The sequence below is a fragment of the Phyllobates terribilis genome, unplaced genomic scaffold (genome assembly GCF_046119375.1).
Source record: "Phyllobates terribilis strain yellow unplaced genomic scaffold, ASM4611937v1 Scaffold_1__5_contigs__length_1240528914, whole genome shotgun sequence".
Taxonomy (NCBI): Eukaryota; Metazoa; Chordata; class Amphibia; order Anura; family Dendrobatidae; genus Phyllobates; species Phyllobates terribilis.
In genome coordinates, this window is record NW_027362761.1 from 360,450,795 (window position 1) to 360,466,848 (window position 16,054).

Sequence of the window (16,054 nt, forward strand, 5' to 3'; positions counted from 1 at the left end):
GGGGAATTTTTACATTTGGAAGCAGTCACTCACCATCCTACGGCTTATCTCCCATCCATCTCCTCTCTGGTGGTAAGCAGCGGAGCAGGCTGGGTGCACTCTGTGACGTCACTGTAGCAGACACAGCCACCCACAGGGCTGCGTCTGCTAGCTGTGACGCAGCCGGGCCAACACTCAAGCAAGTTTTAAAGGTGCAGTGCTGGCCTGGTCGAAGAAGCATGCAGCCCTGCACAGCTGCTGGGGGAGCGGCCCAGGCCCCTCGGCCCAGCTCGCCCCTGCCTGCTGGGATATGTGTGGCGCACAAAACATTATAATGAGGGCAATCTAGCTATGCCCCCCCCACACTCCCCTCCCCGGAGCCTCGGGCCCTGGGCAGCAGCCCAGATTGCCCTCATTATAATCCGCCTATGATCTGAAGGAGCCACTTAATATTAAGAGCTGTGGACTTTTCTGATATATGAATATGGGATGATCTTGGGGTCTAACACTTTTACGAAAACTTTCTGCAGGCAGCTTGTTATATACAAGATGAGTGCAATGGGGTATGATGTAGCTACATGATCCCTCAATGCTCAGTGGTCCAGATTTAGTAGAGGTATCAGTATAATAGTCTCTGAAGCTTCATGTGGATTTCAGACCAGAATCTTGGATGTGGTAGAATCCAAAATATGTTGAAGCATCAAGCAGTATGTTTATGGGGTGCTCCCTCTGTGTAGGGGCGGGGTGGTTCACTTCGATTTTTAAGCACAATACCTGCATTGATGGGAACTTTCATAAGCACAGTAACACACAACCACTCTTACCTGAGGCACCATGACGTCTTGCCCAGAAAGAGGCAAGGGATCCCTAATGTAAAGTAAATGACATGGGTGGATCGTACATCAAGTTTTTACAATGCAGCCTTTTGTCTTTATTCTTTTGAACTAAATTAATGATAATGTAGGACATGGTTTCACTAAGCCAAGGTCTGGTTCATGTCATCCGAAGTAACTGGCCAAATTATGCGGCCATTTTCTTCTCTATGCATTTGTGATGGTGAAACACAAAGACAAAGTACTTGGTTAAGCTGGCCAACTGTGAATTATTGCTCATGATTTGTATCAAAGTGTGCATACACTGGGCAGTTTAGGTGCTGATACAAAACACTGATCCAATTGGTGTGTGTGTATATAATATATTATTATAAATCTGTTACTATTCAACACTAATGAGGATGATAATACTTGTTTTATTTCTTAAAAAGGGTGAAGCAACATGTAAAAGTATACAAGCCCAAGAGTACCTTGAGTGTTCAGCAAAGTTTCAGGAGAATGTCGAAAATGTTTTTCGAGAAGCCACATTGATTGCACTTGACAGCATGAAAAAAGAACAGAAGATGAGGAGGAAAAGTAAAAGTTGCCTGCTTCTTTAGGCCTATTTTGAGATGAACTACTAATCCAGTCATTTACAATCTGCCACATTGAGACTCTTCTCAGACTGCAATTTCTAATGGACCTGAACTGTTTTTATTGTAAATAGATTTTATTTTAATTGTACTAGAATACCAAATCCAGGGATGGTATGTGACGTCACTTTACTCACTGTTTTAGGTTAAAAGGTTTTAAATCTTGTTAAGTTTGTTGGTAGCAAGTGACTGCAGAAACTGAGAACAATGCCTGCGCTCTCCATGTATTTAACTTGCATACTGATGGGGATGAGAAAGAAAGGGGGCAAGCAGATCTTTAAAGAAGCACTCCCATGAAAATTTATATCCTCTTAATATATTGTAAAAATCATATTATATAGCAGTGTGTACTCAGTTGCTCATTTTGCCTTTCTACCCAGTTAATTCTTCTTTTTCATTAGGTCTGACGTGATTAAAAACTGATTAACTGAATCCTTCTAACTTCTGTGTAGAAAAAGAGGTAAATTTTCTCTGCACAAGTCATGAGTCACTGCAAAAGTCTATGGCTGAGTGGAGCAGCCCGGTCAGCAGTTGAAGAGGGGAATGATAAATGCAGGGACAAGATACTAACTGTTTCTACATAGAGCGGAGAGAAGAATTGGCTGGGTAGAAAGGCAAAATGAGCAATTGTAAGTACACAGTGCTATATAATAATATGATGACTGCAATATATTAAGAGGATAAAAACTTTGATTGGAGTGCTTCTTTAACCATAACTACCATCACATATCAGTTCCTTGACTGTCAATGTTGTCCTTGCCATAGGACATCAGTATATGTATGGTTTGGTAGGTGTACCAAAACTCCCAGAAAAATATAGTTTACATTTATGAAGGCATCAAGTTGTTAAAAACAACAAAAAAAAAAATCATTATTTGTATTTTAAAATAAGTAAAAAAGAAAGCTAAATTAGTAATCTTGCAATTTTCACTCTGGCCAATGGGGCTAGTTTAGAGTCATACTTTCTGTCCTTTCAAGAGTTTTCAGCAGGCTTCTAATCAGCAGAAACAGGATTACAGTGACAGGTAAATACCTGTATACACCACTGATGACATAGGATCTGCTATTCACCATAGGCAATGTTGCCACTTACCCTGCTCCTCGTCCCTTCATAATGTTTGCACATACTCATTAGATGCTTCAATACAAAAATTAGTCAGTCTATAGCTGCTAATGTACATGTGACTTTACTGAAAGTATGAATCTGATGTCAGTGTGAAAATTACAAGATTTTATTTAATAAATTTATAGAAAAAACTGCCTTTAAAATTATATTTGATCCAAAAATATTATTTATAAAACTTTCCCTTTTAAGATCCAAGAATGTTGCATCAATGTGGTGTGCAAAATAATTGTACTTGAGGGAAAAAAACAAAACCGTCACACCAGTGTTAATGAAAGGGCTTGCTGGAGATGCATGATATTTTATGAATTGGGCATATGTCTTAACTAGCGTATGCCTCTGCCAGAAATGTACTCCAGTCAGGGACTAGAGTACTTTTCTGGCCACTAAAGTGGCATCATTTTTTTTTTTTTTTTTTCCATGTATTTGATGGGTGGGTGTAGCCACTCCCCGTCCATATTGCTGTAGCTGGCCAGAACTGGCGTGAAACTACCAAAAGTTGCAATACTTTTGCACAACTTCCAAACATTCTAAAAAGTATTGTGAATTAAGGGTTTTTTACCCTAGAATTCTGGTGTAAACACCTTAATGAATTGGCTGCCTGATTGTAATCTCTTAATCAGCAATATTTGCATAGTGCAAGAAATAAAATTACATTCTGCACTGAAAATGTAATATTTTTCTGACTGAGGAGGTTAGTGTAAAGCGTCTATTAGTCATTAAAGGGGCTGTCCTGGCTTATGATATTAATGATTTATTAATTGAATAACATTTTTCAGCTCCACCTGGATATAAACAGTGAATGGAGCCAAAACAGCACTTGTTCCCTACACTGTGTATTGGCTTTTGCTGAGAACTACCGCTCACATACTATTCAGTTGATCGTTTACATCACCCACTGCCAGAGCTGAAAACCATTGATCACGGAGCGTGCCGTCCATTGGACTCACCCTGGTATCCAGGGTTGGACACAGAGCAAAGGGCACCTGTGCAAGAACGATGTATGGGTGCCCCCCACCTCTAAAATGGGTCTTCCATTTTCATTTTTTCTTTTCTGCTCATTGGCAAGCGCTATGAAAAAAATAATAAATTTAAGTTGCTCCTTTTTCACCTGGTTTAGTGGTCTGTCTATGTCACACGTGACTACTTGAGCCAATCACAGGGCGCAGCAGCTTGTTCAGCCTAATTTGGCATGACTGCTGAGCTCAGGGATTAGCTCCAGTACTCATCATGGCTGCCGCCTGAAATCAAAGTCAAGTGCAGTAGCAAAGAGAAATTGCTGGCTCTAAGTAGCATGAGTATCCCTGATTTTGGTTTTCTCTAGTGCAAGCCTTAGGGCATTAACATTATTAAAACAGGAAACCTCTTTAACATCATTTGACACAACAAAAACAAGTCATGTCATATAAGCACCAAGTACACTGCGCCCACATCACATCAGTACAGCGCATACATCACATCAGTACAGCGCATACATTCAATACGTTACACAAGCAGAGCACACACATCCCACAAAGTGCACATATCGGCCACATCACACGAGTACAGTGCACATATAAATCCCACATGAGTGCGGTACACACAATGAACACACACTAATTACTGCCCAAACTACATCATAAACCAGTCCGTCACACTGCTAAGACTATTTGTCACATACACACATACTATATATACACACAGGCACATGCACAATCTAAATCTAAATCTATATGCCACAAAAAAAAAAAAAATTCAACTAGTATAATTACCTCTCTGTTTCTTCATAATTTGAAGACCCCCCTGGAGTTTGTGTCCTCTACTGCTGTGTCTTCTGTGGCCAGGAGCAGTGGACTGGATGTGGAGCTGTACGATCGCCATCTTCTTGCTGTCCACTCAGCCCTGATCTCCCTGCCCTCCGATCCTGCAGGCCTGTCCTCATCAGTGGCTGCAAATGCTGCAGCCTCCATCCTCTCCTGAGCAGTGATTCCAGGCCATGCTCTTCCCCATGCTCTCTCAGCTGGGAGAAAGGTGGAGTATATGAAGAGAACTGCAGGCGAACGTTTCAACAGGTTTAAGGATCCCATCGGGATCTTCAGCAGCAGCCCGGTGAGCCATTCAGACCCCCAGATATACAATATTTAATACAGAGCTGATGGCCCTTTTCTAGTTGAGAGAGCCCCTCTCCCTCTGGGCCTTGGTGCAGCTGCACTGGCTATATGTCAGCCCCTGCTGATATCCGAAGGATGGGTCATCAATATATTATCAAGTTTAAAAGCCTGGACAACACCTTTTAAACTAATTCACCAGTTAACTTCCCAGAAACCTGCACATTTTCCCATTCTGTAATATGACTGTTGTTTCTACAGCTTAGCCATTACTAATAAATTGGCAATTTCATGATGCCCAAGCCAATATCTGTCTTTGACTGACTACTGTTGAGGATTCATTAGGGTACTTGTAGACTTTTGTCATGACCACTTACTGGTAGCAAAAGAACAAACCACGGGCGCTCTCACATCCATGTGTAATGTCCAAGTGGAGTGCAGGGTTTTGTTTTTTATTAAATCGGACAGTACTTGGAACCATATTTGTCCCTCCACACATCCTTGAAAATCAAAGATCTGGGGAAAAAATGTTTTTTTCCTCAGATATTGAGGATTGGAATAGTACATACTCAATATTCTAGCAGAGTGGTTCTGATTAATCTCTTGACTGGTGCCCCTGCAAATCATCCTAAGGACTCATGCAAGAAAAGTATTTTCTTGTCCCATATGAAGGAGATCTAAAATGCAGCATTTAAAGGGGGTTATCCAACTTGTGAAAACATAAAAATGAACAGTTACACCTATTACAAAATGGGGGTGGGAAACACTTACAGTATTGTTTAAAAATCATAGCAGTGTGTTCAAAAACATGAGTTAAGCACAATCTTTAGGCTGTGTGCCCACGTAGCGTTTTTCAAGCGTATATGCTGCGGAATTTCCGCAGCGTAAACGCTTGAAAAACGCATGTAGATCCGCACCCCATGGTCCCCAATGGCATTCCGCAATGTCAATGCCCATGCTGCGGATTTTTCCGCAGCGTATATGCTGCAGTCAAAAATCCGCAGCATGTTCATTAATTTTGCGGAAGCGCCGCGGAATCAATGTGCGGATGGTACCCAAGTCTGGAGGAGAGGAGACTCTCATCCAGACCTGGGTACCAAAGAACCTGTTAAAAAAAGAATAAAATAAAGTTTATACTTATCTTCTGATGTTTTCCCTCCGTCGCGCTGTTGTCTGAAGGACCTGCCACGTCATTGAGTCATGTGACCCACCACATGACTCAATGACGTCACCGCAGGTCCTGCACACAACAGCGTGAGCCGCTCAAGCCTCCGGACGGGGCAGAGAATGCATCAGAAGGTGAGTATAAAGTTTATTTTTTTATTTTTTACCATTCTGAACAAGTTGTCAAGCACTTTTCCAAGTGATGCTTGGAGAAGTGCTTGATAACCCGCATGCGGAAATGCATGCAAAGACGCCTCACAAACGCTTCTACCTGGCGGGAAAACCGCATGTAATATCCGCATGCGATTTTCCCGCCAGGGAGAAGCGTAAAAAATATGCTTCAGGTCCGCAACGTGGGCACATAGCCTTATACTAGTTTTTATTTCCATGCATTGGGAACATTGCACACTGTTTTCTAATTCAAAACCTGAAGAGAAATGTATAAAATTTTGGATTAAGGTCCGGGGATTGGGCTGGCCACTCCATAACATCAATGTTGTTGGACTGGACCCAAGATTTTGCTTGTTTACTGGAGTGTTTAGGGTCGTTGTCTTGTTGAAACATCCATTTCAAGGGCACATCCTCTTCAACTTAAGGCAAGTTTTACCCTCTCCAATCAACTTTTTAATTGAAGTATGCTGTTTTTCTGAACAATGTCATGAATGACCCATATTTCTCAGGCTTTCAAGGAGAAATGCATGTATAACATGTGCTGGCATCACCCTTAAATAAGGCCCAACTGATTCACACCTGTTTTTCACAGAATGATTGACCTCACTAATTGAACTCCACAATATTATTTTGAACACATCCCCTTACAATTAATTATTCAAATACACTGACTCAAAAACATGCAGATCGCGAATGCGGAGTCTGTTGGTTTTCTTAGAATCTACTGCACCAACTGGTAAATTATTTGACATGTGGTAATATAATTTATACCAAAAACAGTGATTAACCTGGTTAGTCATATTGGACTGCTATTATTGAACACTACTGTACAGCTTCCCTTTCATAAGGCTACGTTTCCACCATCCGGAGCCTGCTGCGGAGAGGCCGCCGGCAGCTTCCGCTCAGTATGCTAATGAACGGCACCATTTTTTTTTTCCACATGTGGACTTTCCTCAAAGAGGTTAGGTCTATGGGGAAAGCCCGAATGCGGACCCACTGGAGAAATTGACATGCTGCAGTCTGGAAAGACGTGCCACATGTCAGTTTCCGCGGGTGAGCCGCAGACACAGTGGACATGGGATTTCTACAAATCCCATCCACTATGCTGTAACATCTGGCCGCTGCGATTTGCATACAGCTCAAGTGTGCTGCATCCAATCCGCAGCGATTACTGATCTTGTGCACATGCCTTAACACTCCAGTGCTGATGGCCGTTCTGTTCTTTGGCTTGGCTTACAACTTAAAGGGGTATTCCCATCTTGAAAATTCTATCTCAATATGGAGTAGGTCTAATAATAACCCATCAGGAGAACTATACTTATAATTGGAGGTATTTGCTAATATTATTATTATTATACCTACTACATATTGGGATAGGATCTTAGAGATGTAAATACCTCTTAAGACTAATTGGTGGGGGTATATGCCCACTATCAGGAAATAGCAGCGCTTTGGACGCAGCGTATTTTTGCTGCATCCGATCACTCAGGTAAATCCGCATGTGTTCATTGAACACGTGCGGAGTTACTGCACCCAATACATTCTATTGTGGAAAATTCTGTTGCAGAGACCAGCGTCTCTGCAACAGAAATTGACATGCTGCTGCTCGTAAAGCCGTGCCGCGGGTGAGTTTACGCGGCGTCAAATAGAAGCACAGTGGGCATGGGATTTCTATAAATCTCATCCACTGCTTCTAATGTTGAACGCAGCGCCGCTATTGCTGATTGTGGGCATACAGCCTAACAAGTGGGCATCATCTAACTTTGACATAGCCACACACTGGGATGAATGGGGAGGGTGTGTGTATATAATTACACTAAAAAGTGCAATTTTTTTTTGTTTTTTTCTAAATGTCGAGAACAGCTAATACAGTTACAAACTGCTCTAGTAGGGGTGTATATGACCATGGTGTTGCCCAAAGGCTCCAATTTTACAAATTAACTCCATAAATTACAACCTCATACAATTTGCATACACAAAGTTTTACTTAATGTCTTGTGGATGTAAAGTTTATAAATGACCATTTATTTTTTTTTTTAAACACCCAACTGATTCCCTTACTCAAGTACTAGAATGTAGAAACTAACTCTTAGTAATTCTAAAAAATGTACTCTTTATCTAAAGTAGTTTTTGCTGCTAAGCAGTATACATTATTATTTATATAGCGCCACTGATTCCATGGTGCTGTACATAAGGAGGGGGGGGGGCATACCAGATACAGACATCACTTAAAGTAAATAAAACTAACAATGATAGACTGGTACAGAGGGAAGAGGACCCTGCCCTTGCGGGCTTACATTTTACAGGAATGGGGAAGGAGACAGTAGGTTGGGGGGTTGCAGTAGCTCTGGTGGTGTTGAGGTGGCAGGAAGCAAGGTCATGGCAGGCTGTAAGCTTGTTTGAAGAGATGGGTTTTCAGGTTCAGTCTGAAGGATCCAAGTGTGGCGGATAATCGGACGTGTTGAGGCACAGAATGCCATAGGATGGGGGATATTGGGGAGAAGTCTTGGAGGCGATAGGGTCATGAACGAATAAGTGTGGAGGAGAGAAGGAGGTCTTGGGAGGACTGGACATAACATGAGGGAATATATCGGGAGATTAGTTCAGAGATGTACGGAGGGGAAAGGTTATGGATGGCTTTGTAGGTCAGTGTCAGTAGTTTGAACTGGATACACTGGGCAATTGGGAGCCAGTGAAGGGATTTGCGAAAGGGGGGGGGGGGTGGCGGAGGAGTAGCAAGGCGAGATGAAGCAGTCGCGCTGCAGAGTTAAGGATGGCCTGGAGGGGTGCAAGAGTGTTAGCAGGTAGGCCACAAAAGGAGGATGTTGCAGTAGGTGAGGCGGGAGATGATGAGGGCATGCACAAGCAGTTTAGTAGATTGAGGGTTGAGGAAAGGTCAGATTCTGGAAATATTTTTGAGTTTCAGGTGACAGGAGGTGGCGAGAGCTTGGATGTGGGGTTTGAAGGACAGGGTAGAGTCCAGGGTTACTCCGAGGCAGCAGATTGCCGGTACTAGGGAAAGTGTGGTGTCATTTATTGTGATAGAAAGATCAGGTGGCGAAGATACGCGAGATGGGGGGGAAAGATGAGTTGTTTTGTCCACATTGAGCTTGAGGAAGCGAGAGAAGGAGGATATGGCTGATAGATATGCTGGAATTCTGGACAGCCGAGAGGTAGATCTGGGTGTCATCAGCGTACAGATGGTATTGGAAGCCATGGGATTTTATGAGCTGTCCCAGGCCAAGGGTATAGATTGAGAAGAGTAGGGGTCCTAGGACAGAGCCTTGAGGGACTCCCAACAGAGGGGGTGGGATGAGGAGGTAGCGTGGGAGTGGGAGATGCTAAATGTGCGGTTGGAAAGTTATGAAGAGATCCAAGATAGGGCAAGGTCTTTGACGCCAAAGAGAGGCTCTGTAGTAGGAGGCAGTGGTCAACTGTGTCAAAGGCAGAGGACAGGTCAAGAAGGAGGAGTACAGAGAATTGGCTGTAAGTCCTTAGTAATTTTGGTAAGGGCAGTTTCGGTGGAATGGTGGGGGCGGAAGCCAGATTGTTGGTTGTCGAAGAGAGAGTTAGATGAGAAATGAGAGGAAAGTTCAGCGTGAACGTGTTGCTCAAGGAGTTTGGAGGAAAATGGGAGCAGCGATATGGGGTGGTAGCTGGACAAGGCAGTTGGGTCAAGGAATGGCTTTTTGAGGATGGCCGTGATTGTGGCATGTTTGAAGGCAGCGGGGAAGGTACCAGAAGTTAGTGATAGGTTGAAGAGATGGGTTAGGGATGGGATGAGCTTGGGGAGGAGGTGGGATGGGGTTGAGTGCACAAGTGGTGAGGTGTGATTTGGAGAGGAGATGAGTAAGGTCTCCTTCTGTGATGTTGGAAAGGGAGGTTATGGGGGAAGGGCAATGGTCTGGGAAACAAAGGGGTTGGGGTGGTTGGACAGTAAAGACTTGCTGTGTTTGGTCATTGGTCAATCTTGTTTTTGAAGTGTGTGGCAAACTCCTCACCAGAGATAACGGAGGTCGGAGGGGGCAGTGGAGGGCGGAGGAGAGAGTTGAGAGAGTGTTGAATAGCTGTTTGGGGTTGTAGGATAAGGAAGATATGAGGGTTGTGAAGTAGGCCAGTTTAACAGAGGTGAGGGTTGATTTGAATGTGAGTGTTGCTTGTTTGAACGCAATGAAGTCATCTTGCGAATGGGTTTTCTTCCAATGCCACTCTGCAACCCTGGACTCTTGCCGAAGCTGTTTAGTGAGGTTGTTATGCCAGGGTTGTCTATTGACTTGTCACGCTCTGCCATGCATAAAAGGGGCGACCGAGTCAATAGCTGATGCGAGAGTGGCATTGTAGAAAGCAGTGGCGCTGTCTGTGTCGTGGAATGAGGATAATGTGGTCAGTGGTAGAATAGAGTCAGTGAGTGTCTAGATGTGCAAGGTTTCTGCAGGGGAGTGCTACAACCCCTGGCAAAAATTATGGAATCACTGGGCTCTGAGGATGTTCATTCAGTTGTTTAATGTTGTTGAAGAAAAGCAGATCACAGACATGGCATAAAACTAAAGTAATTTCAAATGGCAACTTTAGGGCTTTAAGAAACACTAAAAGAAATCAAGATTAAAAATGTGGTACTCAGTAAGGGTAATTTTTTTCAGGATATATGAAGAAGGTAAAATCCGGTGCCACATGCGATAAATCCTTTTATTCCAAAATTAAAAATCACAACATGTCCCTAGGAGGGGAACAACTGGACACGTTTCGAGGACACAGCCCCTTATTCGTCAGTCTAAATTTTTTCAGATCAAGCAGAGGGAAAAAACTATGGAATCACCCTGTAAATTTTCATTTCCAAAACTAACACCTGCATCAAATTAGATCTGCTTGTTACTCTGCATCTAAAAAGGAGTGATCACACCTTGGAGAGCTGTTGCACGAAGTGGACTGAAATGAATCATGACTCCAACACGAGAGATGTCAATTAAAACAAAGGAGAAGATTATCAAACTCTTAAAAGAAGGTAAATCATCACGCAATGTTGCAAAAGATGTTAGTTGTTCACAGTCAGCGGTGTCTAAAATCTGGACCAAATACAAACAACAAGGGAAGGTTGTTAAAGGCAAACATACTGGTAGATCAAGGAAGACATCAAAGTGTCAAGACCGGAAACTTAAAGCAATATGTCTCCAAAACAGGAAATGCACAACAAAACAAATGAGGAACGAATGGGAGGAAAGTGGAGTCTGTCTGTGACCGAACTGTAAGAAACCGCCTAAAGGAAATGGGATTTACATACAGAAAAGCTAAACATAAGCCATCATTAACACCTAAACAGAAAAAAACAAGGTTACAATGGGCTAAGGAAAATAAATCGTGGACTGTGGATGACTGGATGAAAGTCATATTCAGTGATGAATTGTGAATCTGCATTGGTCAAGGGGATGATGCTAGAACTTTTGTTTGGTGCCGTTCCAATGAGATTTATAAAGATATCTGCATGAAGTGAACATGCAAATTTCCAGTCATTGATGATATGGGGCTGCATGTCAGGTAAAGGCACTGGGGAGATGGCTGTCATTACATCTTCAATAAATGCCCAAGTTTACATTGATATTTTGGACAGTTTTCTTACCCCATCAATTGAAAGGATGTTTGGGGATGATATCATTTTTCAAAATGATAATGCATCCTGCCATAGAGCAAAAACTGTGAAAACATTCCTTGAAAGAAGACACATAAGGTCAATTTCATGGCCTGCAAATAGTCCAGATCTCAATCCAATTGAAAATCTTTGGTGGAAGTTGAAGAAAATGGTCCATGACAAGGCTCCAACCTGCAAAGCTGATCTGGCAACAGCAATCAGAGAAAGTTGGAGCCAGATTGATGAAGAGTCCTGTTTGTCACTCATTAAGTCCATGCCTCAGAGACTGCAAGCTGTTATTAAAGCCAGAGGTGGTGCAACAAAATACTAGCGATGTATTGGAGTGTTCTTTTGTGGGTTTGTTTTTCATGATTCCATATTTTTTTCCTCAGAATTGAGTGATTCCATAATTTCTTCCCTCTGCTTGGTCTGAAACAAATTACCCTTACTGAGTACCACATTTTTATCTTTATTTCTTTTAGTGTTTCTTAAAGCCATAAAGCTGCCATTTGAAATGACTTTAGTTTTGTGCCATGTCTGTGATCTGCTTTTTTTCAACAACAGTAAACAACTGAATGAACATCTTCCGAGCCCGGTGATTCCATAATTTTTTCCAGGGGTTGTAGTTGCTGGATATGGGTGACAGGTGAGGAGGACAGGGATGAGAAAGTGAGTAGATGGTAGTCAGATAAGGGTAAGGGGGAGGTTGTGAGATTAGATAGGGAGCAGAGTCAGGTGAAGATGAGGTCTAGCGTGTCCCAGTCTGTGTGGGTGGCTGATGAGGACCACTGCGTAAGTCCAAGTGATGAAGTAAGCGACAGGAGTTTGGATGCTGTTGACTGGTGAATGTCAGTGGGGATGTTGAAATCGCCCATGATGATTGTGGGAATGTCAGTAGAGAGAAAGTAAAGAAGCCAGGAGCAGAATTGGTGAATAAAGGCAGTGACTGGGCCTGGAGGTCTGTATATGATAGCCGGTTGGAGGGAGATTAGATGCAGACAGAGTGGACTTCAAAAGAAGGGAGGGTAGAGGTGGGATAGGGCTAAAGGTGCAGTTGGTAGAAAGGAGAAGGCCCACTCCTCCACCCTGTCTGTTACCAGGGCGAGGAGTGTGGGTGAAGTGCAAGCCACTAACAAAACGCAGCAGGGGACGCAGTGTCAGAGAATGTCAACCATGTCTCTGTGATGCCCAGGAAGGAGAGATGACGAGAGGTAAAGAGGTCGTGGACAAAATGGAGCTGATTGCAGATAGAGTGGGCATTCCAGAGTGCTCCAGAAAGAGGGAGCATGGGGGCGGGTGTCAGGGGCACGGGTTTTATGTAGGAGAGGTTGTGGTAGGAGGAATTGGTGGGAGGTGTGAGTTGTGGGGGGTCCAGGATTGGGAGATATATTGCCAGCAGAGAGCGGGAGAGCAGGTGGGAGAAGGAGAGTGTCCAGCTTGTTTCATGTTTTTGTAGGATCGATCAGAGGTTGAGGAGCAGGTCTGCAGATGAGGTCAGGTGGGGAGGGAAGAGGAAAGGAGAGATGATGATTTGGTTTGGTGCTGGGGTTTGGGGATAGCGAAGGAGAGTAAGGATTATTGGAGCAAAGACAGTAAGGGTGTATGTAAGCATAATGAAGGGTTACGTGTGAATGAGAAAGCGAAACTAAGCACAATTAGTAAATAGTTGCTCCTACCTTCTGGCATATTTCAGATAAGACCCTTAAAGGCAACCCTTCAGTGCCAGACCTCTGGATACATGAAGCTCTTAACAGCACATGGAGTTTGATCAGCTGTGAACAGGAGGGAGGAGCCGCAGGGAGCCTGGACACAGTGCTCAGGGTGGAGGGTGGGATAATTAGGAAGGAGGATGAATTCATTCAGGAAGTAGACAGATGGGAACCAGTGTGAATTGGGATCAAAGGAGTGAGGTGATAACCAGGGACCAACAGATTGATACAAGTGGGGATCAATGGGTACAGCATATATTGGGTACAGAAGACATACTAATAATAATAATTTTTATTTTTATAGCGCCAACATATTCCGCAGCACTTTACAATTTTAGGGGGGACTTATGCTTATTCTGTATATATCTCATGGATAAACAAAGATACATATATTTAGTATAAATGCTCCTTATATATTTGAAAGGCCAAGAGGTTTTGCCTTTTCTCAGGCACCAGCAGAAGTATAGGGCTATGGCCCCTAATGATACCTGGGGGCAGGTGTAACAAAAAAGTGCAGTGTGAGTTTGAGGGGGCTCTTTGGGAGCTTTTAATTTGAAAATTAGCTCTAAACCAGTTAGCAATATAATTCTAGATGATGAGTGACAGGGTTTTGGCCCATAGTGGTAGGAATTCTACACGCTGAGAGGGATGATGTTACCAGTAAGGAGGTGGAGGCAGCCTTAACCTTTTTATGGTTCATCCACTTCATCCTGCTGGCGGCTGTCTACTGTACCGGTCACTAACACGCAGAGGAAGCGGACAGTTGCGAGCCACGCGTTTGGGATTTCTGCCTTAGAGGATCAAACGCTCGGTTTGGTTTATATACAACATAACTGCAATACTGTGGTATTGCTGTATATATTATTGTATTAGTCTACGAAGCTCAGCCACTCTGAGTTGTACCAATATGGAGGCAACAGTGGCCTTCATCAGAGCAGGCCTATGAGAGCTGGCTGTCAGTCAAAGTTGGGGTATGCTTACAACCACCACTCACAATACCGTGAGCAATGACAGCAGCTGTCGTAAAGCGCTGTACAGCTGAAAGCCAGCGGCTCCCGGGAGGAATAAAGTTAATTTTTCTCCCAAGAGCCACTCTTTCAGTTTGGTGACTGAACACCATACTAACGCTATTAACCTGCAAATTTACCACATACCTGCAGGTTAATAGCATTATCTGATGCAACTGGTTCCCTTTTCAATAATTAACCCTAGAACGCATACCTGGGGCCTTGCAGTTAGAATTTTGAAACTCTAGGTATTCCACAGGTATATAGTTGTTTGTCATTTCCAGTTGGTCATTTATTTATTATTTGCACACGGGCCTAAAAGGGCCCAGGTATGTGAAAGTGTAGATTTTTATGGTCATGCGTACTAGGGTTAAACAGCAGAGACTGCGGTTAGCTCAGTTTGCTGCTGTCATAGGCAGATGCTGCTGTGCATTACAATCAGCATCTGCTGGGAAATGGTGCAGGCTGAGCTCACTCCACACATGAGTATCCTAACTATGGATAAATTATATCAGTGTGTAATAATGCTAGTAGTACTTATTTGACAAACCTAACTGCAGTATTCCAAGCAGGAGAGGTAGCAGCAGTCTTACGTTTGCACACTTCTCTGGGCTTCTGACAATGCACAAAAAGTTACACATTTTCTGCGTCTTCATGCTGCAGCCATTGCAATACCCAACGTGATATTTAATTCAATAGAAGGTATGATCCGTATTCCTTCCCACTGCTAATGATTAGTGTTGAGCGAATTTGTTCGGCTTTTCAAATTCGTGTTCGGGGTTTGCAGCTTGTTCGCGCCCCAAAAAAAAAAAAAAATTGGCTCCGCCCATGAATGTCCCTAATTTGCCACGCTGTCACGCAGATGTTATCGCTAAACACTACTTAAGACCACCATAACCGGGTAAGAGCCCATCTAAGGTTGTGTGCCCACGATGCGTTTTTTAAGCGTTTCCGCAGCGACAATTCCGCTGCAGAAACGCTTAAAAACCGCATGGTAGAAGGCCTGCCATGTTCCCCAATGATAATCCGCATGTGCTGTGTACATGGTGCGGAAATATCCGCTGCGGATTATCATTGCGGAAAAAAATGCCGTACTACCAATTATTTTTGCGGAAGCGCTGCGTTTTCGCCGCCATTGACTTGCATAGTTATGCTACATTACCACCCGAGACAATGCGTGGATGAAGAATCTTATTTGACTATAAGCAATAGCCGGTGATTTGGAAATTTTTAATGTACTGCAGAATTATGGTGTCCGGTTATGTTAGACACACATTGAAAGGCATTATGGCTTGTGTAATAAAGCACAATTATTTCTATTTAGGAGGAAAAGTAAGCAAGTAGACATGTAAACTCCAATTGATTTTAGTACAGTTGAGGTGTAGGCTCTGGCATCTTTACATGCATCTGAACTGCAGCCAACAGCATGCCAGAATCCAATAGCGTGGGGAAAATCTACATTTTGTTTTAGGTGGTTCTGGATCCAATGAGGATGATACATCAATACAAATGCAAAGAAAAAGCGGAGTGGTGACTCATTTTTCACAGGTCCTCTGAAACATATGCATTCTGACTTACCATGAGCAACTTCTCCACCTTTCCTTGCAATCATTGTTAAATCTCCCCACTATCTACAAACAACTTGAGCCCTGGATGAAGCGCCAATAAAAGACCGAGCGCAATAATTTAGGATGAAACGGTCCCCTAAGAGTCTGACACCGAAACG

The 16,054-nt window shown here is 43.2% G+C and overlaps 1 protein-coding gene across 1 annotated transcript in view; it reads left to right on the forward strand.

The window, feature by feature from the left end:
- RHOF (ras homolog family member F, filopodia associated) overlaps positions 1 to 4,951 on the forward strand; it is a 66,952-nt gene extending 62,001 nt beyond the window's left edge. The window contains exon 5 of the mRNA XM_073676270.1: positions 1,244 to 4,951. Within this exon, the coding sequence (XP_073532371.1) occupies positions 1,244 to 1,411 (168 nt within the window). The 3' untranslated portion in view covers positions 1,412 to 4,951. The remainder of the gene's footprint in view (positions 1 to 1,243) is intronic.
- Positions 4,952 to 16,054: the final 11,103 nt, after the last annotated feature.